Below are 27925 nucleotides of genomic sequence, written 5' to 3'. Positions count from 1 at the left end.
AGTGGTTTTTGTACGTAAAAATTGCCTTGATGAAATAATTTTGGCGGAGATAGTTATTTTGAGGATCTCAATTTACAACAAAATTTGATCAGATTTTTTTATCATTTTTTAAGATTTGATTTTTGTTTTGTTTTGATTCAAGATAATCATAATTTAGTGGAGTCACGTTTTTTTTTCTGATGAGTACTTGGATGGCGTTTAAATGGATTTCCACTTCGAGCTGGTTTCGGAATTCCTCCGGCTATGTTTTTAAGATCTCTTCACACATGTTCATCATTTTTGAAGTCAAATTGGAGTAGTGATTTTGGTCACGCCGAAACAGGAAATGGAACGAAAAAGCGAGTGGTTTTGCGGCGTGAAATTTTTCCGCTCTAATTTTAAAGTAGAGCGAGAAACCGGTGTTTGAACAAAAATTCGCTTTCTCGCTGGTGGTTTTTTGTTCACATGCGGCAATTTCACTTTTATTTTTACTTTTTTTTTCAATTTTTTGGATCGGATTTTTTTCTAAATGATTTTCCCAATCCATTCATTATCCGTTCTTGGTCTTGTTTTCTGTTTAGTCAATGAAAATTCTTTGAATTGTACATCAGGACTTGTCCTGCTATGTTTTTTTACTTCGTCGAACTTTTTTTTCGCTTTACCCATTTTGCCGCTTTTTCGACATTTTGCTTTCTGACTTCTCTAGACTTGTTTCACCCTTCTGTCTTTCTGCTCAAAGTTCTTTCAAACAGCAGCTGCTCAGCAAAGCAATTCAAAATGAAGAGGGTCAGAATAAAAAATCAAATTCAGGAATAGAAACGGGATAAACCCATAAAGCGCATTTTTATATGCCCGGTACTTGAACTTTGTTCTCATATGTTTTAGATACTATCTATAATGCTTATTGGTATTGATACTAGACCTTTTAGCCTCTCACTGAGAGACAGAAGTATGTTCAATTACGAAATGACATCAAAACAAATTGCACTTAAAATGTTTTTATACAAAAATCAATTTTTGTTGATATTTTCTTTTCTTTCAATCCCAATAGAGTTATGGGAATCAACGGCGGCTGTTTTCCGGCAATATGCCGGGTAGGTTTATAGCTGAGAAGCTGTAAGCTGAGCGGAGCTATATTGCGGTGCTCTTGGTTTTTTTTATAAATCAAAAAATCTGAATTGCATTGGGGCGCTGTCTTAAAGATCTGTTACACATTATCATGATTTTTGAAGACAAATTGGAGTTGTGATTTTGGTCACGCCAAAACAGGAAGTAGAGCGAAAAAGCGATTGGTTTTGCTGCGTAAAATTCGGTGCTCTAATTTAAAGTAGAGTAAGAAAGCGGTGTTGAAAAAAATTTGCTTTCTGATTTCTGGTTTTTTGTTGACATGCGGCATTTTGACATTGATTATTTCTGTTTTTTTTTTCATTTATTTTATAGGATTATTTTTAAATGGTTTTCCGGAACCATTTATAGTTCATTTTAGGTGTAGTTTTTTTGTTGAGCCATTGAAAATTCTTTGAATTGTAGGTCAGGACTTGACGTGCTATGTTTTATTGTTTCGTCGTCTGACGCTCTTTTTTCATTTTACATTTGCTCACACAGCCAAGCTGAAAAAGTCAAATTCACCAAATGATTTCCTCCCCTCTCTAACGGTATTTGTGCGCGTGCGCATGACGTCATTTTTCACTCTTTTCAGCCAAAGTTTTTAGGATATTTATTTGCCTGATAAAATTTTGATCATACGTGACTTACCTCACTCAATAAAATGACTTTTGCACATTAAAGCTTAAGTTTAATTTGAATTAGTTTAAGGAACGTTAGGGTGTTAGGATCCTGGTCAAGTCAATAAAGTTTTTACGAAAACAATTGGTCAGAGCCATAAAAAACCATGAGCCTAATTCTGAAACCATAAAATCTCGTTGGAATGTGTTTATTGTAAACAGTATGTCATTAATTGAGCTCTGATTTGAAATTTTTGTCCGTATTTTAAATAAAAAAACCATTTACATAGCGGAAATTTTTTGAAAAAAAAGGTCATGCCCCATTAAAATTTTATCATAAGGATTCATGGTGAGATCAAGATCCGCCCAGACATTGCTGAACGTATAGCAAAACACTCAATTGTATTGTTGAAATGGTTGCGACATAGATCAATTCTATACAAAACTTTTCAGTTCGTCAAATTTGGACTTTAAATTTGCAAAACATTGGCAAAATTATAATTCCAGAAGACGGCGGGAGTACAACTAATACTTTTTTGAGATTAAGAAGAATATGGCCGCAGTTTAAAGGTGTCTACTTCCATCAAATTTAATGCAAGTTGGCTAAAAAGGCCATTTTTTTTGACGAAAAAGTCTGAATTTTGAATGAAAAGTCTGAATGGTTGCGAAATAGATCAATTCTTTACAAAATTTTTCAGTTTGTCAAATTTGGACTATAAATTTGCAAAACATTGGCAAAATTATAATTCCAGAAGACGGCGGGAGTACAACTAATACTTTTTTGAGATTAAGAAGAATATGGCCGCAGTTTAAAGGTCTCTACTTCCATCAAATTTAATGCAAGATGGCTAAAAAGGCCATTTAGACGAAAAAGTCTGAATTTTGAAAAATTTAGCATAAATTCTAGCCAAAAAAACTCGGATCGAACAATTCAGAAAGCCTCCTCTGTCTTCAGAGATAAAATCAATAACACTTCAATTGACAATTTTAGCAATATTGTCAAAAATTTGGTCAAAATTGACGAAAATTTGGTCAAAAATGTGAAAAAAACAGCTGAATTACATCTAATATTCACAAAACTTTAAACCTCGATAACTCCCTATAAAACGTAAAAATTGAAAAAATCTTTTCAATTCCATATTCTGCGCTGGATGGGCTTTATAATGCTACTACTCACAACTCTCTACGATTATTATATCGATTGGTCAAAATTGTCTGAACAAAGAAACCCATTTGATTATATAGTTCCTCCCCCCTCAGAGAAGGGTTGGAACAATAAGCGTACAAGTGTTGCCTGAAAGTCTAGTTGAATAGAGTGATTTGTTGGTGAAAATCTAGTTGAACAGACTGATTTGTTGGTTGCAGATTGTTCGGAACTAAAACAGTTTCAAGGGATTCCTCATCTCTCTCTCTCTCCCTCTCTCTCTTTCTCTCTCTCTCTCTCTCTCTCTCTCTCTCTCTCTCTGTCTGTCTGTCTCTCTGGTTGAGATTGTTATTTTTGAAACCACTCCTTTTTATATTTTTTCTACTCGAGTATCTGGAGAAATTACCGCCATATAAAACAGTAAACAGTCGCTCGCCTTATTTTTCTCTGTCTCAAAATAGGACTGTTTGCTGGACTATTTTGCGTCGGAGTGTTCTATGGGGACTGTTTTGCTTTTTGATAACGTTTGTATTTTAGTTAATAAGACTACTTGCCAAGTCAGTCTTTGTCTAATCTGGAGTCTTCGATCTCAATTAAATTTGTATCATTTAATTGTGTTCACTTTGCTCTTCTCGCCCATTTACTTCTTGAGATTTTTTTCTTGCTTGACGTCTAATTGTTTAAAGGCTTATTTGGCGCCACTGTCGTTCGAAACCAATTCTTCTTGAGTTAGATGGAGTGTTCAATTTATCCGCTTTAAGTGTTTATGAATCGATCGTTACGCAAGAACTTGATTTATTATAAAACTTGAATTCGTCATTAACATAAAAAATTGATTTGAAATTGATAGTAGCTATTTTTAAAAGGATTAAAAATATGGATATGTCTATAGACACTGCACTTGGTGATATGTTAGGGCTTGGTATCTCTACCGATTCTATCTGATTCTGTTCTCTCATCCGGCTTTGATCGAAATAGGCAGGAATATCCAGGAATGTTTTTGGCAACCTGTGATGGGAAATTGGGCCCACCTTGTAAAACATTTAACTTGTGAGTTTGGTTGTTTGAGGGGAATTTTGATAGTTGGCAGTTGAGCGGAATAGTCGATTCCAAATTGGTCGCCTAGTTTGCTTAATTGAAGACAGAGAAAACTCTCTTGGCATTCAGGGGCCACTTCGTTTTGACAGTGTTGTGGGTGGGTAGTATTGATGGCACTAAGTTCGCTCTTTGAAGCACTGTCTGAGGTGATCAGATTGAGTAGCAGTTGCTCTGTTTCAGCTATTTTTCCTGAAAAAAATTTGTGAAGTTTGCACGTTATAGTTATGGATTCGTCGTGATTGTATCAAAATGTCTTGACTATGCCGAAACTATGTATCTATATGGCGTGGAATACTTAAGAAGCCTTTGAGAGTGTTATTGAAGTCATTTATTTTGGAAGAGTCATAACTTGAAAAATAGTTAAATTTAATTAAACTTGAAAAAATACAGAAAATTAATGAAAAGCCAAATAATACTACACTAGTTCCCATTATCCAGTTGCTTTATTCGTGAAACAGAACAATTGGCAACTTCGAATTTAATACTCTCAAATGAATTTGATAAATATCATTACGAAACAATTCTTTTTAGTAAATGTTTTATCGGGACTCAATGTAATTCAATGTAGTCCAATGAGATTCAATGTAATTAAAAATGCATGTTCAATGAAGTTCAGTGAGAAAAGCTTAAGTATATAACTGTACTGCGACCTTTCTGTTCAGTAAAATGAATCAATTCAATTTAAACAAACTTATTCGAATTTTCAGAAGGTTTTAATCTGGCTGGGCTGCACATGTGCCGGTTGGTAAATACACTTTCAAAGGCTCAAAGTTCAGAGTTGTTGATGTTCACAACATTGTCAATAATGATGGATTTAAGCAGGAGAAAATTATTGAAAATGAAAGAATATGGCTGAGACAGTTTTGCTAGCCTACTGTTTTATCATTTCACCAGTTTGTCTTTAGCTCCCAAACTTGGCCTTAACCCGTCCTCTGTGCTCCACAAAATTTTTTGTTTCGTTAAGAAAATTTAGAACACAGAAATTCTATTTGTAGCTAGGTCGAACATATCTTAATTTACAAACATAATTCATTTACGTCAGCTGTACTTTCGAACTCAAACATTGAGCTGATAAAAGTTAGAAAAAGTAACTACGTGTTTTCAGCTATCTCTACCACTGTAACAGTATTCGTCATACAATGATCCAGCTGATTATGATTAGAAACAAAAAATTAAATTCGTCGATATCAACAAATTTGTGGACAAAAGTTTTGGTCTATTGTTTCTGGAAGAAATCTGGATACTTGTTATTTAAATATTCTAGAGGTGTTGCCAGTCGTACCGTTTATTCTCTTCATTAATGCAATTGTGTTTTTGCATGACATATCATTATGTGATGAAATAGGAAGCGAGTGGTGGTTGTAAAAAGCGTTTGATACAACCAAGACGCAACCTGCTATTTTTCTATAGAATAGTATTTCATGCCAAAACAAATGCATATAATAAATGAATTGATAAGTGCTGATGTGCGGGTCATCAACATAATAGAGGCAAGGTGTCGAATTTGCAAGTTGTTTTAGCATGGCAGAACTAAATTAAATCTAAAGCTAATTCGAAGCACCTTCAGATAGTGAAAGTCAATCAGGTGAAGGTTATAACCCTAACGAGAGATATTTTCATAATTCCGTATCCTTCGATGGTAGAAGAGAAAATTTTTGAACGCAGAGTACTTTTTAATCAGAGATCTTTTGTTTTCCATTCGGACACTCAAATTCTCGTGTTTCTGTTTTTTACAAAAACCAAGTACTGCATTATTTTCATTTAGTCGATACGTTTTGCGTTGAATTTATGAATTATTCGTTATATGTTTGGATATTGGTTTCGCTGTCAGTACTAGAAAAATACTCAAAATTGTGTTCGCTTTTAATTAGTCAATGAATGCGCGTGTAAGGTAAAATTCCGGACTTTTCTTGTAAAGTTTAGCACATGTTTTTATCTGCTCAAAACGCTCGAGTATAACCAAGAAAAAGCAGTTGCTGTGTAAATTAAAATTTTGATTTTCTGTCTAGGTGACAGAATTTGCTTTGAACTGTTTCTAATTTGCATAATAGTTTGCGTGGTTGATACTCGTTTTACTTTACCGTATTCAACAGTTGAGTGGATTGATTAAATTGGCCAAGTTAAAAGGATGTCAAGTTATTTAATTTCAATTAACAAATTCAATTGATTTTGGACCACTAATCAAATAAAGTCACTAACTGTGAGTATAGAGAAGCCAGATTTTTTCTGTTGCATTTTCCAAGCTGCTGGTGCATTTGTTGTTTATCGGGTCTCTTGGCAAGTACTGGCCAGATGTTCTCGAGATACAAATAACAATGAAAAAGATGAAGTGTTTAAGGAACATCTTTTAGTCTGCTCCGTAGGTGTAATATTCTTAGAATGAAACATATTGGTCTGATTGGCTTTTTGTAACTTAGGCGTATATGTTGCGCTTAATGTGGCAATAATATGAACATACTTTTTTTTCTTGCATCATACAGAAGTGCGCGCCATTTTAATTAATCTAATGATTTGTCATAATGAATTGTCAAATTATTAAGGTTACAAAAATAGTATGTTGTCATTACATCATTCTTTCAGCATAAATACTTACATCATAGTAATTTTTTCGCGAGGTCTTAAAAACTAAATTCAACATCGATATTCGAGGATTATTTGAGTTTCTTTACCTTTTGAACGTATGAATATAGTTGCATAACGAAGTTATGTAATTTGCAGAAAAATTATAAAGCAGACAAAGGATAATTCATTTGCTTTATATAATTGATTGTCAATGTACGTAATAAAATTATGTAAGATTTGAGCGTTCGTATGATCCACTAAAAGAGTCATGTGATCTTTTAAAATGCTAGGACTTGCGCATTAGGAGCAATTGAAAAACAAAATGAAGATAGCCTTCATGTCGGTACTTGTCTATGGTCCCCCATTACCGTAATTACACCAAAGTGGGACTAAATTTTCACAATATGAAAGACTCGATTGTTACTGGCTAAATCTTAAACCGGCCTTAAGCGTACGTGCTGGTGTCCGGAATATTAGTTGACGTAAAAATTAGCCGAAAAAGTCAAAAGAAGGAAAATTTGAAGAACTAATTGCTGAGATAATTGCGGTAAGCAAACATAAGTGGGACGCGCAATTATCTAACTCACTAACAAATGAAATTAACGCATTTGGCCATGCCTCAGTGCACTATGGGACTTGATATGAATCTATCACAACCGAACAAAATATCACGGGCAAACGTGTTATTCTCGCAATAACATATGTGCGTTCTCAATTCTGATTGATTAATGGGATCTTTTCCGTTTGAGCCCCCCCCCCCCCCCCAGTACGTTATGCTCCCCCCCCCCCCAGTTACAGTCTCCTTTTCGGCTAATATTCCATTCAGTTGATTTTCTTTTCGGCTAATATTCACGGCACCTTACGTGCTATCTGTTTACATCTGTAACGCCTATAACTAGGGGTAATAAATGCCACGGGGAGACGGAATTGAAAATCTCTAATAATGGATGCTCGTTTACACAATCTTCAACGGTTTTTGCATTAAAATTCAAAATTTTTAGTTTACCTACCTCAGTTTATTGGGGTTAGAAATCATATGCGAGCACATTGCTTAACAGATTCTGTACCAATTACTGCAGTCGTGTCTTTTTAGTGGAAATATTTCCTGATTTGTTTTGACTTTTCGATTGGCGTTTACGTTCTTGTCTATTTGAGTTTTGCTGTATATAACTATTTCTCAATCAAAAAACTATTTCAACAAATTTACTATGTAATGGCACGTGCTCTGTATCTGGGGGGCGCATAACGCACTGGGGGGGCACAAACGGAAAAGATCCTAAAAGTCAAATGAAAAGTGCGCCGAAATAGTTTTCATTTTCACTTCAAATCTTATGTGGTGTGTAATAGCCTCTAATATCATAATTTGAGGACCCTTACTGAGCGGATTCAAGCAAATTGCTCTCAAACGAAGTTCTAGCAATTATATTAAATCTGTGGTCTTTTTTATGCCATTTTTTGCTGAACCAATTTTTCGTTGGACCCTTTTGAGTTTTCGTCCTCAAAAACGAGATAAAAAGAAAGCGCACGGAGGGCATTTATTGGCTTAGCAGCTCTCGAGGAGCTTTTGGGTTTGGCTTACTGGACTTTTAGAATGCGAATCGCCGAAACTGTTTTAAGGACATGAATTCATCGTTTTAAGGTTCTTAGAGGAGTTTGACACCCCTTCACTCACCTCAGTTCACGCCCACCACCTTAACGTCCCCCCTCACTTCACCCCGCCATTCCCGACCCCTGCACATCATTTCACACGTAACCCACTGCGCATGGTTACTTTTTCTTTTGTTTTCTGTTCTATTTAATTAAATTCCACTTCGTTTAGAAGTTTCTGGTAGTTTTTTCCCGCTTATTGGGATTTCGCTGAATCTACGTGCGCCTCGAATATATTTTTTATAATTCATTGCACAAAACTATTACTGTGGCATGTTTTGCACTAAGAATTGAAAAATCTGCACACCAAAATTTAAAATTAATATTTTAGTTGAATTCTTCTTGTGAGTCATTAGAATAAAATTTTAGGAATAAAGCAACTAAAATAACTTTGGTTCTTAATTGTGCCTTGAGTCTTTTCATAAGACAATAAATAAGAGTGTTCAAAAGCTACACTGTGATTTTTTGAATAGTTCCCAAGTACTTGCAAATGTTATTGTTTCTGGATGTTCGATTGAAACAGTTGGTTATTTGAGAATTTTAGAGCAAAAAAGAAACCGTTTATCCTACCCATAATAAATAAAATATCTTCAAAGTCACACCCGATAACGCTAGCTTGAACAGGGATCTTATAGTTTTGAAATCAATATTTGTTTTTTTGGCGTTTTTGCGTTCCCGGTAATTTTGCAAAATTTTGAAAATCTGTCTCGTTATTTTTGCTCTATCGCGCGGTTTTTTCATATTTAAATGTATGCAATAAGTCTGCATTATATATAAAGCTGCATTTGGTAATTTGTTTAAAACGTTTTCAAACTGGATAATTAATCCAAACAATGAGAAGCGCTTGACTTTTTGGGTTAATTCTTGAATGTACCCTTTTATAATGTTTATGAAAATTTGTCTTATGAAGCTTTGCTTGCTTCCGTTTTTCACGAAGTTGTAACAATATATTCGATGATTAATTTAAAGGTGAATGTTTAAGAGCTCTCGAACAAACTTCAATAGTTCAATTTTTTGGGAGAAACCGGAATTGAGAAAAATTGTTGTGCAATTGACTACTCTGTCCCTAAACGCCCTATTTTTGATATGTTGTTCAGAAGAGTTTTCAGATATTTTTCATACCACTTAAGTTGACATAGAAGATCTTTAGATCACCAGAAGAGGGAAATGTTTTTGTTGAACAATTTGCGGTCAATAATTTCTCAAAATTTTTTTTAAGATTTTCAAATTCAAAAATTAAGCTTTAGACCAAATTAATGTATGTAGGACACCAGATTTTTTTTTGTTGCATGTAACATGTAGCAAGCCATGACCGACGACAGAAAGCAGAGTTTTTTCTACAGTATCATTTCATTTTTGTAATCTTTATGTTTACGTTTGTTACGACTACAATTTAAATTTTCCTTTCAATTAATTCAAATGTGATATTTTGCTATTCATCAATCCTGGGCAGATCATTGTAAACCATTTGGTCTTTTTTCTGTGCTCTTCATATTACAGTTTCTATAGTGCCAGTCAGTTCTTCTTATCTATCTAATTTTGTTTTAAATTCTGAAAATTTCTGAGCTAATTTAAATTTAAAATGTTCAATTATGCATGAAGAAATTAATTCTTTCTTTCTTAAATTTTTCTGGTTGCAAGATAGTTTAATTTTGCTCAAATTTACATACATGGACGCATAAAAACATTAATCTTATCGCCTTTATTGCTAAGATTTTGTCAGATAGCTTTCGCTTCAATTTAACAAAATTGTTTTGGTTTTAGCCCGATGCAGTCCCTGATGTGGAGTTTGACTGGGGAACCAGTGGACTCAAAAATCCACTTGAAAGTTAGTATCAGCCGCAAAAGTAATCGCTGAAGTTCAGATAGTTTCAATGGATCACTTAATAAAAGTTCCTACAAGTCAGCTATAAAATTCTATAGCTATTTGTAGACTTTTACTCAACATTTGTGGTTATAAAGGTAACAGTTAGACCGTTTGGTTACTGAACCTTTGAAAACAAAAATTTTGGTCTTGTGGGGATAGAAAACAGTTCGCAATTCGCCCTTTTACTCTATGATATCTATGTGTGTTTGATTCCTAGCATTGCAGGTCAAAACCGGAAGCAGATTTACGTGCAAGATTGACCGGAATTGACCTGCGGCATTGTTTTTAATTGCTCTCAAACAAAGTTTTTAGCAACTATAAGAGTCCTGATATCTTTTTGCAATTTATAGCTGGAAATTTTTTCGTATGACTTTTTTGACTTTTCGTCCTCAAAAACGGGATAAACAGGTACGCTCGGAGGGCATTAACTGGCTGAGCTGCTCTCCTAGAGCCTTACGCATTGGTAGTCTCTTAAGTCTGCGATTCACCGAAACTGTTTTGAGGAGACGATTTCATTGTGTGAAGGGCGGTTCTTAATCCTTGACCCCACTTCCCCGTCCATCCCCCTCCACCTAGCGATTTAAACACTCCTCCCTCTCGTTCAACCTCCCTCCCCCCAAAAAAATGCTTTAACCCCCCCCCCCCCCCCAAACGCTTGACCCCCCCCCCCCCCAAACGCTTGACCCCCTCCTCGCTAGTTCTTGCAGCTAGCATCCCTAAGGGATAGTGGATACTGCTAAAGTCAACCGCTCGACGCTCGGTTGAGAGCAATTCGCCCGACGTTAGTCGGTTATTAATAGCCGCCGTCAGCCTCTCAACGGCTATTATTTAGGCCTTCTCCTTTTTTAAAATCGCTTGACCTTTTGATCACTTTTTTGTTCTACAAAAATCACGATTTTCACGCATGACTTCTGACTTACTTCACTCAATGTTTCAACTGAATAGATTTTAAATTCTTCTAGGCATTGAATTACGCAATGTAGTGAATACGGTCAAAGTCACAAGAGCAAAATTAAAAGATCAAAAGAAACAGGATCAGCATATAAAGCCCGGTCATTAATTCATAGTGCATTAGGTTACCAAAGTTCATTAAAGGGATTGCTAGCTGGGATTAGTATTGTGCTTAATAGCGTTCAGTTTAAAAGCTGAATTAAGTGTAAATTTAGAATCTAGCCGAATATGCAGAATTTGCGCACCAAAAAATTAACACTTAGAAAAATTCTGTCAATTTAGTTGTTTTTTTCTTCTTTTTCTATTCAATCCCAATATGCGCCGAGCGGGTCAACGACGGATATTCTCCGGCAGTTTGCCGGTTATGTTTGTAGTCGTGTGTATTTTTTAATGCAAATTGTTTGCTTGCTTGATTGTTTTGACTTTTGGAGTGGCTTTTACGTCTTTGGCTTATCAAGTTTTGATTTATCTTAACTGGTCTCATTCACAAATAAGCAGTCGAACTCAATTAGTGATAGCTCATTACTCAACGTCAAATGAAAGTGCGCAGAAATTAGTTAAATTTCTTTGAATAAGAAAATTTTTGGTTCTTAATCTTAAAAGTTTGTCGTTAAAAATTTTAACACAAACGGGAAGAGATCTTGGTTGTGTTTGTTTATGTAATCACGCGTTTACGAGATAGTGAATGTTTCCTTCTAAAAAAGGTTCTTTTTTTTACATTTAATCTAATTTTGTCTGTTCAGTTTCTTAGCTATTGTGCTACTATGCTGTAGTCAATCAAAGTTGTTTCAGGAGTTTCTCGGTTTTCCTCGAGTAATTTTTTATTGTAAAGACTCAAAAATGTTGCAACATTTTCCTCCCTATTCGACTGTTTTTGATTGTTAACTTTTTGATTTTTCTACAATATAAGTTGCTTTCCTTTAAAATTGATTTAATGTATTTCCACTTTCATGCAAAATTTTTGTTGATCGATTTTATTTCAGATTGAGTTTTCAACCCTCGATTTTTTGGCCCTTGCTGTAGCATTTATATTAGTCCTGTGGTCTTTTTAATGCAATTTATCGCTTGACCGATTTTGCGTATGATGCTTTTAACCTTTTCGTTCTAAAAAACGGGATAAATTGGTGAAGCCCGGAGGGCAGTAAGTGAATGAGCAGCTTCCCATGGTTCCTTACGCCTTACTGGTCTCTAATATGCATTGCAACTGTTTTGAGGAGACATAAATTCATAGTGTGAAGGGGGTTCTTAATCTTAATAGTAGCACCTCCTAGGTCACAGCCCCCCCCCCCCCCCCCCCCCGTCAGTCATCCCCTCCCTCATGAGACTCCCAGCTGGTCGTTTGAGAGGAGTTCCACCGACGATAATCGGTTATGTTTTATTTCCTATACCTTTGCTTAGCTAGTTATTACTTCGGTATTTTCTGAAAAACCTTATATTGCTGACTGAGTGTTCATTGTTTTTCCTACCCTTTAGAAAAGAAAGCAGGTGTGTTACGTCATAATGATGTCATCGGATACCTTTCATGTAAAGAAATGACGTCATGGTATTAATAACCAATTGTAGGCAACTACTAAATTGTACTGCTGCGATTTTTTAAGATAACTGAAAGCTTGTTAATTAGTCATACTTTTCAAAGTTCTGCAGTCAACTAATGAGAGTCTAATTTTGTGGTTGTTAAAAGTAATGTTGAAGAGTAATGTAAAATCACAGCTTGAAGTTAGTTTTTAGTTAATGTCCGGAATATGGCGAGTTTCTTTGCACAAAAATGTCCACAATTGTTCAACTTAACGATGAAATATCCTCACTAGTTTTTTAAAGGCGATTTGTCACTTTTTGTAATTAAAATCTTTGAACTTTTATAATCTGTCATTTAAATTGTATTATCTATTCATCAGTGCAAAAACTTGAATGAATTTTACTCAGGAAAGCCAAAAGATTACATATTTAATTGAACTTTTTTCTGAAGGCCTCACTGCATATCAAAAGACCAACTATTGCTTTCAAACTATTGCTAAACATTTCTGAAAGGAACTATTTGTTAAATATTCATGTTCAAATTGTCTTAAAAATTATTTGTAGTAAATTGGTGTGCAATAATTCAAAGATGGCTTTTAAACTATGTTTGAAATGGAAACTGAAGTGGCTCCTTTGCTCAAATATTTTGAAAAATAGGACGTCAAAATTTTTACGCGTAACATTTGTGAGAAAAATTTAGTTGCCAATTAATTAGCCAGTCGCCGTACGGACATTATTTGAATGCGTGATGTTTACTTGTTTATTTCAGTGCAATCTCTCAGCTTGGATTTCTTTGACTCACAATTCAACTCGTCATCAGCAGCCTCAGCTACTTCAAGTTAGTCCACAGAGCCTGTTCTTTGCATTTTTTCGTATGCTAGTAGTTGCAAAAATGCAAAAAACTGCCGGCATTTTCAATTTCCTGTCAGGAAAGATATCTTTAGGTAATGTTTTCATCGATTTAACTGATGAAGTGTTAAATGACTCTTTGAAAGCGATGACTTATTGGAAGCAGCTTTCGATATACTCTTTTTCGCCGTGTACTGTAATTATTCAACTATTTTGTGGAATTGGCAGACTTAGTTAAATGAACGTCTCCGTCGAGCGCAAATCTGTCTAACGCGTGTTCTCGGGGAAAAAACGTTGCTGCATTGGTAGTTGGTAGGATTGGAAGTTTACATCCCTCACGAGTTTTAACCGTTCAGAAAATTTACTGATTCTGAAATTTCGCCATAGCTATATCCGAATAATTTGGGTTAAATAGCTATATCCCAAAAATTTTAACATGGTCGAGTAAACCAAATAGAATTTTAGTAATTTGAGCGTCCAATAAACTATTTTTTGTTTTTGGAGACATTTTGTCAAGTCGTTTTTAAATAGATGCAAATGGAAACTCGCCCTTTCTCCTCTGAAAAGTAGTCCCTTTTAGATATGCAGTAGAGTTGACGGCAAATTGTTCACAATTGATTTAGATGAATATTGTGTTGAGAAATATTTGAAATTCTCTTTTAAATTCGCGAATTTGACATCCTCATTTTTGTCATTTGAAAACAGTCGTGGATCAACATTTGTCCATATGTTTTTTTTACTTTGGCTTCAGCAAACTTGTGCGTTACTGTTAAAAATATACTCACCTCCCATTACCGTCCTGTCAACTTACATTTTTTCCTTGTTTAATTGCTCCCGAACAATGTTTGAAGCGGTTATTGTAAACGTCTTAATGCAAAATTTTCGCTTGACCATTTTTGAGCTTTTGGTCTACATTCTTTGACTTCTTGAGTAACTTTTTGAAGCCTGAGTTCCTCATTTTTGAGTGATCTAAGTTGCTCTCATTCTGAAATAAATTTTGTTACTAATGTAAAAGCACTTGTGAGCGAAGGAGAAGCAAAGGCATTGCCGCTTTGTGGATAAGATTTTAGGCTGGCATCCTGGAGGTCCCGGGTTGGAATATCTGTGGGGTGGGGGGATTTTGCAGCCATAAAACATTTCCGAGCTACGCCCGCTCTAAATTTATTGGTCATGTCTGTCTTTCGAGAGCAAGGCATCCGACGTTAAGGGGTTTGTGTTCCTTTTGGTTTTCGGTTAGAAAAATGGAATAGATATGGGGGGGGGGGGTTCTCAAATTTTAAACTAGAAGCAAAACTTGAATAGTCGTTGTAGCGACCGGCAGAAATTTGTCTGAAAAAAATTGCTTTTAAGTTCAAGCATTGAGTATAAATAACTCGCTGGTTAACGACTGACCTCTAGTTGGTAAATTGAAAAGCAAAAGAAAGTTCGCTTTCGTGGTAAAAGTAATGAAATCTAAATATAACTCTACTCTAAATTTATCACTGTTGTCGGTTACGAAATTTTTACGTGTTCTGTAACTTGTGGTTTTGTCAGACGTAAGTGTTTTTCTGCGGTTGGTGTTTTTTATCACATTTTGTGATGTACATGTGGTGCAGCCTGAATGTTGTTTACTTAATTTAAAAAATCTGAACTGCAATTGAGGTTTGGGTACTTAGTTTTTGCCTCGGCAATTGTTGTTAATATGTAGAAGCTGTCTTAAGTTGCATAATTGCTTGGTGATAGCATGTTTAATTCCTCTCAAACGAAGATCGTAGCAGCTATATTAGTCCGGTCGGTTTCTTATGCGATTTTTCGCTTGACCGATTTTTCGTCTGACCCATTTGACTATTCGTCCCCAAAAACAGGATAAACAGGCAGCGCCCAGCGGGCATTAATTTCTCTTAGAGCCCATCAGCTGACTTCTGCACATCGTTCAGGCAGTAAGGGCCCCGTGGAGCCAAAACCGCCCTCCCACCGTTCCCCTGTTGCCCTCTATCAGCGCCGGTGTCCCCCCCCCGGTGCGATCAACTCACGCCCCTTAAGCTAAAGCTAGCCTAACTAAACCGTGGCTAGCTACTGACGAATCCGACCTCTCGCCGGTTGTTTGAGAGCAATTCGCCCAACGTTAGTCGGTTATGTTAATATATTTTAGTCGTAAAAATAGTAATAAAGCTTCTGTATTAACATCAAAGTTGGTGCAGACCAACGTGCCATAGTTTGCTACCATTCGTTCAATCTATTTAGACAAACATAGCGACGTGGTTTGCTGTGCGTTTGGCAAGTTTTGTTGAATGGCTCAAGAGTTGCTTCCGATGCTATCAAAATTACCGGTATACAATTACACCCAAATACAATTTTAACCCATTTTTTCGCTGCCAAAACAAAATTTGAAAATCAATCTAAAGTGCGGCCAAATATTTCGAATCATTTCATTTGTTATATATGAATTTTTTCATTAACGAAAAGTAATAAAAAAGAAACATGAAAAATTTTAATCTGAGTACACGTCAAAGTTGTGGCCGTTCTGCTGCCAGGAGATAGCACAAGGTATTACTTTCAGATAAATACAACATTCCTTTAAAACTTTGTGGATTTGTCAGATTGCAAGTTTTAAACGATGCAATTTGAGAGCGTTATTCAAAATATTTCTTTTTTATGCTCCCTCCTTTCATACGCCTGGCTGAAGGTAGCTGCAACAACAAAAGGCAAGCACCAAGCCAGTCTATAAGATCACTTTGCCGCACTTTAGTCGGTTAGGTTTTGTAATATAATTATGCTTGTACTAATTTGACATTTTTGTCTGATCGACCGAGACATTGAAAATGTCCTTCTTAAAAATAGATGCTTTTTATGGAATTATGATTCTCATTTTATTGATTCAGTTTTTTGGCGTGGTGCCACTATGCTTTGGTCAACCAAAGTTGTTTCAGTAGTTTCTTAGTTTTCCGTCAGTAATTTTGTATAGCAGACCCAAATTTCAATTGCTGCAACTTTTCTGCCAATTCGACTGTTTCGATCGACTTTCTGGCGATTAACTTCTTAATTTTTGAAGTTGCTTTCATTCAAAATCGCATTCATCTATTTTTTGCCTTCACGCAAAATTCTTATTGATCGATTTTCATTTTTCGATGGACTTTTTATCAGCCCTTGATTTTGGAGCCTTGCGTGATCTAAAACTGTTATATGCAATTAATTTTAAACATGTGAACTCATTTGGCGGCAGTTGATTCTTTAAAGTCAACAAGGCGGCTCGGTAATGTGCGATGGCACATAAGGTTCCGACCCCGCCCATCCACAAATTTGGCATAACTGTCTACCAAATGAGGAACAGATAGAAGAACCCAAAAATTATTTTTTGCGATTCCCAAAAAAGCCCAAGTCTTTTTCAAAAAATTCTGTATCAACGATAAGATAGCCTCCAAAGCAAATAACTCAGTGGAGTAAAAGTTGATGCATTAGATTGCTGTAATATGTCAATATTAAGAAAGCGAGTCAAGACGAAAAGCAAAATCAAACAACAACAACAACAAACATTAATTACATCAAAAAATTTATGTCCCTCTTAAAAACTAAATTTAATAACAAAATCAACATACCGTCAGATAAACCCAAAACTAAACAAAAATAACTTATAAATCCCCAGAAAACATATGCGACCAGTCCATAAAAAGGTTTGGTAACGATTTCCACTACTTCTATAGAAGGGCATTAGGACCTGTCCTTATTCATTTTTTAAAGCGGCTAAAAAGAACAACAAAGAACAAACAAAATTTCAATTGAAACTTGCCAGAAAACGCTGTCAAAACTGTCAAGCCAATTTTTGGCACTCAAAATACATTTGATTGCGCCTTCTTCAAACAGCTATAATTTAGTACGTGGCTATTCATTAGTAAGACTAGGTAACAAGCAGACAAAAAAGCGAAGTGCTAAAGTATGTAATTTTTTTTTCGAAACAAAATTACATTTAATGTCACGAAAGGCATTAATAACAAAAAGAGCTATTTAAATAGTGTCGTTTATTCAAAAAAAGCCCTCGAGGCCTGTAATTATCCAGAATACTTCTCGCATCTACAAAAAGAACGTCAAATATGACAAAAATCACATTAGTTTACTTTTTTTTGTGAAAAACCGGTGTCGAAGCCAGTAAGGTCATAACAAATTCTTTAAAAGATTTTGGGACACCAATCCCTCTTATTCCTTTGACACCCATAATGTTATATTTGACCTGTAGTTAACTAACGAGATTAGGTAACAAAAAGAAACATAAAAAGAACAAAATTGCGAAGTTCAAAAAAATTTTTTTTTTAAATTTTGGAAAACGATTATTTTGATCGTCATGAAAGCCATCAGCTATCTACTAATATCAGAAAATCGGTTCTTCTACTCTTCTATGAAAAGCCAATGAAAGCTATCACTATACAGGAAATTTCATGCGACCGAAATGACAAAGTATAAATGACAGTTAGAGACAAAATTAAAAAATTCAATTGATTTCTTCAAGAAAGAGGCGTCGAGGCCGTTAAAACGATGATGTATATCTTTCAGAATTTTAATATGTTCAATTGTGCCTTATTCTGAATGCTAATGAGGTGACATGAGAACCGTCAAAAAAGTGATAATGTGACAACATTAGAAAACGTGAAAAACTGGCAAAAATCAAAACAAAAAAAATCTGAAATCTTGTGGTATCAAAGCCAGAAAACAATAATTTCAGGCTTAAAACTGCAACTGAGAATGTTAAATAAGTAGAAAGAAGAAGCGGTCGTTTTTTGCTGACATTAAGCTGGAAATTGTACAAATTAAGAAAAAAAGTAGAGAAAAAGTTAATTAAGCCATCATTTATTGAAAGGTCAATTATTTTTAAAAAAAGAAACGACCATAAATTTTCAATTAAAAATCCTAATGCATTAGCTTGGAGCTGCTTAACAAGCAAATCGGTTGGACCTATCACTCCTGAGCTTTGATTTGATATGTTCTGTTTTTTATTATTAAAAAAGTTTTTTTTAAAAAAAAAAAAGACAGACTGATTAAAACCCGATTTTTTTTGGATTGTAACAGTCCTAGAATGGCCAAAAACAAGCCCTAATAATACTTATTGTCCCTTAGGAATAACTGATTTTTCGAATGTTGTAGATATAGATAATTTGTTAGTTGAAAACTCAAAATAAATTCTGCATTTTTGATAATCAACGAGTAAAGTTGGCAAAACACGGCAAGGTTTTAACTACAGTGCACTCTCAGCGGACTCTGAAGTAGAAATAGCCCCCCTCTGAGTCTACAAAGATTTTTTGAGTGTTGTTTGGGGATGTACTGTCGGCAAATTTAATCAAAGTGGACTATATTAGCTTATTTCGTGCTGTTTTTGATGAAAAAGTCTAAATTTTGAAATGTTTATCCAGATTTTTTGACCAAAAAAATTAAATCAAAACAATCAACAATGCTTGTTCGTCTTCAAAAATAAAATCAACGACACTATTCTTAAAAATTATAACAAATTTTAGCAAAATTGACGAAAATTTAGGCAAAAATTCCGGAAAATGTGAATAAAAACAACGTGAATTCACTCTTCTTTTCTCAGAACTTTAAACCTCGATAACTCTCTTTAGAAATCGAAAATTAAAAAAATCTTTTTAATTCCATATTCTACGCTGGATGAGCTTTCTAATGATACCAGTCTCAACTCTCTACGATGATTATATCGAGCGGCGAAAATTCACTGAACAAAAAAAAAAACCCAGTTGAGTATATAGTTCCTCCCCCCCCCCCCCTCAAGAGGGTCGGAACAAAAAATGTGCGTGCGAAATTAAACCCATTTTTGTTCCAACCCACTTTAGTTTTGTTTTGTTCAGTCAATTTTGGCCGATCGATATATGTATCGTAGAGAGTTGTGAGTGGTATCATAAGAAAGCAGGTCCCGCGTAGAATGTGGAATCAAAAAGATTTTCATGAATTTCGTTTTTTACAGGGAGTTATCGAGTTTTTAAATTTTGTGTGTGAACATTCGGCCGATTGCGATGCTTTTGTTCCCAATTTCCGTAACTTTTGTTCAAATTTTTGCAATTTTGCTGAAATTGTTAACGGCAGTGTTATTAGTTTTATCTTTCAAGATAGATGGGGGTTGCTGAAATATTCGATCGCAGTTTGTTGGCTAGAATTTTTGCTAAATTTTTTAAAATTCTGACTTTTTTCGTCAAAAATGGCACCAAATATTCTTTTTTAGCCCACTTTATTTAATTCTGATGGTAGTAGACACCTAAAAGCTGTATACATTATCTTCTTAAGCTCAAAAAGAGAGCTAGTGGTACTCCCGATTGCTTTAAGAGTCTTCCGGAGTTATTTTTATGCCCATTTTTTGCAAATTTAGACTCGATAACTATACGAAATGCATTATTTATTTTTGATATATTGAAAAATTTAGTTTAAAAATTGATATATTTCAAAATAATTTGGCACAATTGGTTGTGTTTTTAGACGCGCAGCAACATCAGCGCTGATCTTGATCTCACCAGGGATCCTTCGAATGAAATTTTTTGATTGAAATGGCGCGGCCTTTTCAAATTATTTCAGCATTTATATTTTTTTATGTCAATTACTGATGAGTAGCATCTGATGAGTAACGAAATAATGAGGCGCAACGAACATCTATCATGGCTTCAGAGATAAGCTCATGGTTTTTATATCTTTGACAAAGTGTTTTCGTAAAATTTTATTGATTTCATATGTTTTGCTTTTATTTGTTATAATGTTTTAAGTCCGGTGACTTAGTCACGTCAATGAAATATCAAAGGGACCTCTTCAAGAGATGGTGAACCTATACAATGCTTTCAATTGTTATCTAATGTCGTTTATGACTTTGAGTATATTCATTTTAAGAAAATGTTATTTATTTTGAATTTGGCTAATATTTTATCTTATTTTTCTCAACTTTTAGCGCAGTCTCAGAAAAAACAGGCCAAACCCTGATTTCGTTGATTTTTAGTATAGTTTCTTTAACAATTTTATTTTTAACTATTAGTTTTGTTTTTAATGCTACAATTTTTTCAAAAAAACTTCCGGCTTTTGAACTTAATTCCAGCTTATTCAGATTCTTTGTTTTCTTGTCCAATTTTCACAATATGGACAGATCCAATTGAGTAAATGCACAGTTGAGAAATGCACAGCGTTGAAAAACAGTGAAACTGAACATGTTTGATGTTTTGGTTGAATAGTATGTTTTTTCTGCCAAACACTTCACTGCCAAACTTCAGTGGATTTTTGATTTTTGCCTGTATTTGTCGTTTTTTTTTGTTGTGCTACAATATTAACCTGATAATGACAGGTCGCAATTGCTTCCCATAGACATATATTTGGACCTAATTAAAGTTTTCAATTTCTAGCTTTAATAATTTTCAACTGAAATTTTTCGACTATCTCCTTTTTGTTGCTTGGTCATCATGTATTTCAGCTATATCATTTGGATATATCAACTACTTTTGTCATTTCAAACATTAAATTCTCTGTTTATGTGTTTGGACTGACGGCTTCGACCATTTGTTTCCATCAGAATTTTTTGAGTTTTCGATACTGTCCAATTTTTGGGTTTATTTTTGTTGGCGTTTTCATTTAGTCCTTTCATTGGAAAAAATCCTTGATGTTCAAAATCGAAGCAAGTAATGATCTAAAATTCTCTCAGATATCACCTTATAAATTAAATCCTTTCAGCACCGTGGTGTCGTAAAATAATTTGAAGTTTTGGCTTCTGCCTGTATTTGTTGTTTTTTTTTTTTGAAATCTTGTGACATAGTCTCATTAATAACAGGAGCAATTGACTTCCCAAGGGTTGCAATATAATCCATGCTTTTTTAAGTTGAAATCCTGTGTCAATCATGACTTTTTGAATACATTTGTTTTCAAAAAAATTCTTAGCTTTTCTGAGCTTCTCCACTATTTTTTTAACCAATTTGTAGATTAATTTCTGTAAAAACAGGTCCCAACATCTTGTTAGTGAACTATAATTCATTTTTTATACGGGTTTTGCTTCATCCGATTGTTTTTCGGCTTTGTTAGTACGAGTTTTTTTTAAATGTTTGATTTTTAGATGTTTGTACATTTTATAGGATTTTGTTCTTTTTAAATTGTAACACTAATGGTAGGTCCTATTGGCTTGGAATAAAAACTCAAACGTTTCTAATTTTATTAGTGAGAAACTTATGATTTTCACGGCTTCATTGCCGTTTTCGCGCAAATTTTTATTTTGATGTCGTATGACAAACAATTGATAACGACAGGTCCCAATTGCTTCTTATGGAGATATGAATGATTATTTAATTGAGTTCATTATTTAATGAACTCATTTAATTCTTTTTTATAGTTAATATTTAATGATTTAATATTTAACTTTGAAATTAATTGTTTTCAAAAATAGAATTTTTTTTGAACTTCGTCTGCTTTGCTCTTTTTTTGTGGACGTGTTACACAGTCGATCGAGGACAGGTCCCATGTTTTTTCTAATGAAGTATAGGTTATTTTGTTTTGCTTAGGTAACCTATCTGATACGAGTTTGATTTTGTTATGATTTTTTTAATATAAAGATCGAGTTTGGTCGTAATTAATGGTTATTTAATTTTTATGATTGTCTTTTCTAGTATTCGTATCAACAACAAGTTTCATAGGGCCGATAATGTGACATTTTTTTGCACGATTAAATTATTGTTTTTCGGAACATTATGTGACGCACATTACCGAGCCTCCTTGTTAATTTAATTGTTAGTCAATAATGAGCTCTGATATTATACGATGCCCCTTAAAAAGTTATTGACCACCGGCTGAAGCAGGATGCAAACATAATGGAAGCAACGTCTCTGTATTTCGAGAGAAACGTGCTCTAATTTAACTGGTTATGTTTGCAACCTCTTCAGGGTTTAAAACATAGCGAAAACCTAAACTTATGGACCGCAAGCTTTGCAGTCGAAATATAAAATACGCTGCGCATTGAAATGAGCATGATATGCTTTATACTTCTGAGCCTCGGCAATGTCAATAGCGGCACCTGACTCCAAGAGCCGCGTTTTGAAAGTGTGTTCAGTGTGCTGCGAAGTCACTGTCATGTCAAAAACAGACTGTTGGCCGTCATTCCATGTAAGCAAAGGTTTTACTAAGCCTGGTTTTGCTCTCGGGAACCTCTAGCCGCTCGCTAGTCCTGAATTAGAGGATGCTGAAATTTAGGATTGTTCGTGATATTGTTTTATTTAACTAAACATAAAAATATTTTGAAATTTTTAAAAAATGCTGAATTAATTTTGCCGCAATAATTGTTGTGATTACGTGTAAGAGGTGTACAAAGTAGGTGTTTTACTGGCTATCTTCCAGCTATGTTATCAAATGCTCAGTAATTACTCGACGTAACTGTTTTTCCATAAACATGCAATTTTTGTTAATGAAATGTCTATACTGACTTTAATAGAATGAATGGAATTTAAAATTAATGGAATGAATTAACAATATTAAGCTTCTGATTTTTTAAGAGTTGGAGGAGGAATTCTTAAGTGAACTGGGAGAAGAAGCAGATAGTCATTCTGGTTTCGGCGGAGGGGGAGGGGGGACAAACACCAATGGCTCCATTGGAGGTACGAGTAGGGGGGCTACAGACAGCAAGCTGGCCAGCATACTGGCAGTGGCTCAAAGTTCATCCCACGAAAATGTGGTAAGAGTACTGAATAGTTCTTACTTGCATGTTAATAATCAAATGCTTCTGTGCGCAAGCCATAGTAGTTCAGTTTTGCATTACCTGCGGTTGGTTTGCGTTATTTATGTACGATCGGGAAGACTTTAAAAGTCTTTGATCTATGCGTGTTGTATGTAAGCTTGCCAATGCTCTTCCTTTGAAGAACTGAGCTTAAGGAAGATGTTAAAATTGTTTGCTCAGGCGCTCATAATTATGTAGTTTGAGTTATCTGCTTACTATTTTTCAGCAGGTTCAATAGGGTTAATTTTGCCTGTATTTTGTGTCAGATCGCCAGAGTTTCATTAATGGTTAAACTGGTTGTTTAGAAATCCAAAAAGGTTTGTTACTATCTCCAAGTTTATATCTTGTCTGTTTGTGGCTTTTACTAGTTTCATTTTCATTATCATGTTGGGTAAGGGATCTTTATGGTTATATATGAACCAAGTTTTGTTTAATTGAGACTGCAATTGCTGTGATGCTACTTGAAAGCATTTGACATCATAGTTTTCTTATTTAAATTATTGCAAATTCGTTATTTTTCTTTCTGGAGTCAGTTTGGTTCTCTTATGCTGTTGTTGCAAGCACTCTGCTGCCACTCTTTCTACTTAGACGACCTCGTGTAATGAGGGAAGGAACTGTATGCTAGCTCAATCTCTTCTTTTTGTCCTTTCAATATTGACCCTCCGTAATATTAATTGGCGAGAGGCAGCAGAAAATGATTAATTGCTCTCAAACAAAGTTTGTACCAATAATATTAGTCCTGTTGGTCTTTTTTAATGGGATTTTTCGCTTGACCGATTTTTTGTCTGACCCATTTGACTTATCGTCCTTAAAAACGGGATAAACAGGTAGCGCGCTGAGGGCATTAAGTTTAATTAGAGGCTTTTGGCCGCGTAGTAGTCCTTCAAGTGCGTAGTGTGGTGAAGCTACTGGGAAAGCCGTAGTTGAAAGTTAAAATGTCATTTTTAGGAGTTTTTGAGCCCAAAATGTTGCAATTTTTTTTTCGATTTTTCGCCTTTTTTCAAGTTTTTTGTTGTACCAGTCTAAAATTGAATCTGGTTAAAGTCCATATAGGTTTTTCGCAAGACATAAGTACTTTTTATGACTATTTTAAGAGCTATATCTTTTGGTACACCAACCAAAAACACGCAAGTTAATACTAATTTTCAATTTTTAAAATTTTTGTCTTTTTTTGAGCTTTTCAGCCCTAGGTGTCAAGGAACCTCCTCTAGGGTTTGATAATAGATTACTGCTTGGTTTCTATGGGTAATAGAATGGTTATGAACATTTTAACATCACGAATTTTAGAATTTTTTGTCAACTTGAATTTTTATTTTTTTTTACATTTATGTCATTGTTCAAATTTTTCCAGCACCAGGGGCTGGAAAACCTCCCTTATTGGCCTATGAATAGTTTTCAACTTTTTAATATCGCAAATTTTAGCAGTTCTTTTATAAAACTTGAAATTTTTTAAAGTTTTTTGAGAATTTTTGCCAATTTTCAGGTTTCCCCAGCCTCAAGAACCAACGTTCGTGTGAGAACAATTCGCCTGACGTAGTTCGGTTATGTTTTTATTTGAATTGGAACTAAAATAATTTTGAACAGAATTTTGAACCATTTAAAACAAAGACGCAAAAATGACGTGCAACTGAAACTGCTTTTGAGAGGGGGTATAAAACTGTGAAATTTTGATAGATGTTTTTGGTGAAGTACATGAGCTAAATAAGTTTTCATGTGCATCGTTTAACTGCGTGCAGATTAAAAGAAATCGTAAACACCAAAAGAAGCGATGGTTTTTAGAAGCAATCAACGTTCTCGTTTCCTCGGGCGTGTGAACCTGTAGAAAGTTTTAATAGCTTTTGGCCAACCACAATCTTATGCTGGAACACATATATGAAGAATCCCGGAATGACATCAATATAGTTTGCACTTCAAAAATATTTTTGTACCGAAATCATATTGTTTTCGTTTTTTTCTGTTCTTTCAATCGCAATGGGGGTATGGGAATCAATTGAGGATTTTTTCGGACAATCTGCTGAGTATGTTTCGTTTGTTTGCTTTCAGATGTATGCTTTAATTTTCCTTGGGCAGTTCATACATTTTGTCCAAACACTTTTGAACTGTAGCTCTTTCAAGTAACACAGGTGTTTATGGGCCAATTTTTTTTTCACTGAAATTGAGACCTTTCATGCAAAGTTCCTGAAACCCCAACCTAAACACTGAATCACTGATACTTCACTTGTGCATTTTTGACTGATGATTAATATAGTGTGAATTATTTCAATCACTTAGTAGAATTATATTCTCTCTGATTGGTTTATCTTTCATCTGAGATCATCATGCTGTGAATAAAAGTCGCGAACTGTTTCCTTTAGAACTATTTCACAAAATACACCCATCGACCACAAAGTCAGTCTTTTGCGCTGAAGTGAAAAAACTGTACTGAGAAAACCCAATTGATAAATTTGTAAAATTTGGAGTTGATATCCTTAAATAGATAATTTCTCCTGTAATTGTATATATTAATTGTAATGTTGTTAGTCGGCCTTCTTGATGATCTTTATTCAGTCCATTGCGTATGTAAAAAAAGTATTCAAGCATACTTGTGAAAACCCGCGAAAAATATACGTGTGGAAAAAACAGCTTCAAGATTCAAAACGGTCAAAGATCTTTCACGGTGGACTAAAACTAAAGAATTTATCAGATTATAATAACAGGTTACGTTTGCTGGGCGAGATTTATTGCTTTTCTGTAATCCCCCTAGAAGCCAACCGTCTACATGAAAAAATCCCATTCTCATTCAGTCATCTAATGAAAAAGTGGGAAAAGTATATAAAGGAAACAGTTCTCTTCGACCTTTGAGTAGCTGTTCCGATTATGCCAAATTGGTTTTCTTCTTGCTTTCATTCTTACAGAGCGTGGCGGTTGGTGGTTTGAACCCTTCTTCGCTTCAAAACAACAACAACGATTCAAATAGTGCAAATCAGCTTGTGTTTAACCCCCATTCTACAAATTCTTCCGCAAAACAAAGTTACAAAACAACTACCTCCATTCAAAATGGGATTGGTTATTTTAACGGGTTACAGATGATGGAAAAATCCACGAATTGCCAGATGGAAGCTCAGAGAAATTATCTGTCGAGTAACAATCAAAGTTATAATCACTTTTCAAATTGTTTGCCAAACAAATTTGGTGCTAGTACTGCTTCTTCGAGAACAAACAGCAATCCAAATTCAATGTCAACAAATAACAACAATAACACCAAATGGGGCAGCTGGATATTTCGAAGAAAATAATTGAAATTACTTGCTTCAAAATGCGTTCTGGATTAAGTAAATTCCTGTTTTATCTTCCATAGTTCGCTCAACTGCCTGTTGAGTTTAGAAACTGTTAGGAGCCATTTTCTGCATTGCACACTATTCGCAGGTTATTGCACTATGTTAAGTCTAACTTATTTTGCGCCATTTCTTCTTAGCTTAAATTTCACAAGTGAACCGAAATGTTCATTTATTTTTCCTCTGTGTCAAAACGTCTTTTAGCTTTAGAAGTTTCCTTAGTTGCTTCTCTTCAATTGCATTTGACTACATCCCTTAGCATTTATATCCCCAAAATGACTACTTTGTTTAATTTATTTTTTTGAAATCTCAAATTTTTTATTTAGCCATTGCCATGTGATGTCACTTGATTTAAATTAGTTAACGATCCGAATTGTTTACTCTTGTTTATCTCTATTCATATTGGGGTTCGTGTTTATTCTCTGTCTGTATGTCTGTCTCTGTCACGTGCGCTATCGTCAAAGGGTTCATTCTTGTGAGTTCTTGCTATTTTCATCTTTTTGAAAGATTAAAATGATTTTTTTTGTAGATGAAAGTTTTCGAAAGCTTGGAATCATAAGTTCTAACACGCTTTGCATGAAAGGTCTCAATAACAAGTTTAATTTTTCCGAATGTTTGGGAATGTATTATGTAAATTTCTGACATTTTAGGCCAACCACGAATTGAGTCCGGAAGCGCAACAGATAATGCGAAAGTTGCCCAAATTGCAGTTCATGTTATCACGTGTACTCATGTTCCCGTTTCTGAGCGACTCAAGCAAAGAAGAGCAGAATACAACCCAGTCCCTGACAACGAGTGTGAAGAGTTTTCACAGCCCGTCGCCCGCGAATTCGTATCATGCCACAACCCACGAAGAGCATGAACCAGGCAACGAGAAGGGTATGATCAGCGATACTTTTGATGTGAACGAAACTGAGAGTACTTTTGACGAAGTTGAGCAATCGGATCCAACCGGTAGCTCCATTTTCAATCAATTAGATCACAGTGAAAATGTTATAATTAGTGATAATGGCACAGAAGTTATAACTGGTAGTGATAATGGTAATAACAATAATGACAATGATGACGATGATTTCGGCGAAGCTGTACAATATGTAGAAAACTCTTAGATTCCTCAAATCGCATCACTGGTGTTATATTAAATTCTGATTTCAATTGACTTAATTTAAAACCATATCTTCATAGTTGAATTGTAAACTATTCCGAAATCGAGTCTTTTTTTTTTGTTCAACTTGGGTTGGAAGCAGTCTACATTTGTTTACGCTGCTCAAAGAAACAGCCTAGTTTTTAGTAAATATTTACTCTCAAAAGATGTTTCCAGCAATCATATTGCAATCCTAATTCAATTTTTTCCGCTTAATCGATTTTTTGTCTGACCAAATTTTATCAATTTTACTGTTCGTGCTCAGAAAAAGGAGAAACTGTAAATTATCGAGCGCACTAAGACCATGTGCAGCTTTCTTAGAACCTTACTAAACACTAAGTGAAAAGTTCACTGACGCTTCTAAGAAGACACAAAAAATTATAGTTTGATGCATTATTAATCGCTCTCGATTTTGGAAGCAATTATTG

The 27925-nt window shown here is 34.8% G+C and overlaps 1 protein-coding gene and 1 long non-coding RNA gene across 4 annotated transcripts in view; one reads left to right on the top strand and one right to left on the bottom strand.

Annotated features, from left to right (window-relative positions):
- The window catches only part of LOC142336045 (uncharacterized), a 44729-nt gene extending 17164 nt beyond the window's left edge, over positions 1–27565 (top strand). The window contains exons 5-8 of one of the 3 annotated variants that reach the window (XM_075384538.1): positions 9919–9982; positions 13257–13325; positions 22819–22997; positions 27004–27565. In XM_075384538.1, the coding sequence (XP_075240653.1) occupies positions 9919–9982; positions 13257–13325; positions 22819–22997; positions 27004–27462 (771 nt within the window). In that variant the 3' untranslated portion in view covers positions 27463–27565. Of the gene's footprint in view, positions 1–9918; positions 9983–13256; positions 13326–22818; positions 22998–23344; positions 24486–25933; positions 26787–27003 lie in introns of those variants that run through there. The other 2 variants (XM_075384539.1, XM_075384540.1) reach the window with 2 other exon arrangements.
- On the bottom strand, positions 3642–7251 carry LOC142336046 (uncharacterized). Its single transcript, XR_012758883.1, has 2 exons — positions 6145–7251; positions 3642–4134 (listed from the first exon to the last, which is right to left on the bottom strand). It is a non-coding gene; the product is annotated as an uncharacterized LOC142336046 (long non-coding RNA).
- Positions 27566–27925: the final 360 nt, after the last annotated feature.

This window comes from Convolutriloba macropyga, chromosome 3 (genome assembly GCF_964194025.1).
Source record: "Convolutriloba macropyga chromosome 3, txConMacr16.3, whole genome shotgun sequence".
NCBI classification, from domain to species: Eukaryota; Metazoa; Xenacoelomorpha; order Acoela; family Convolutidae; genus Convolutriloba; species Convolutriloba macropyga.
The sequence above is the reverse complement of the archived record's forward strand: the minus strand, read 5'-3'. Positions and strand labels throughout refer to the sequence as shown.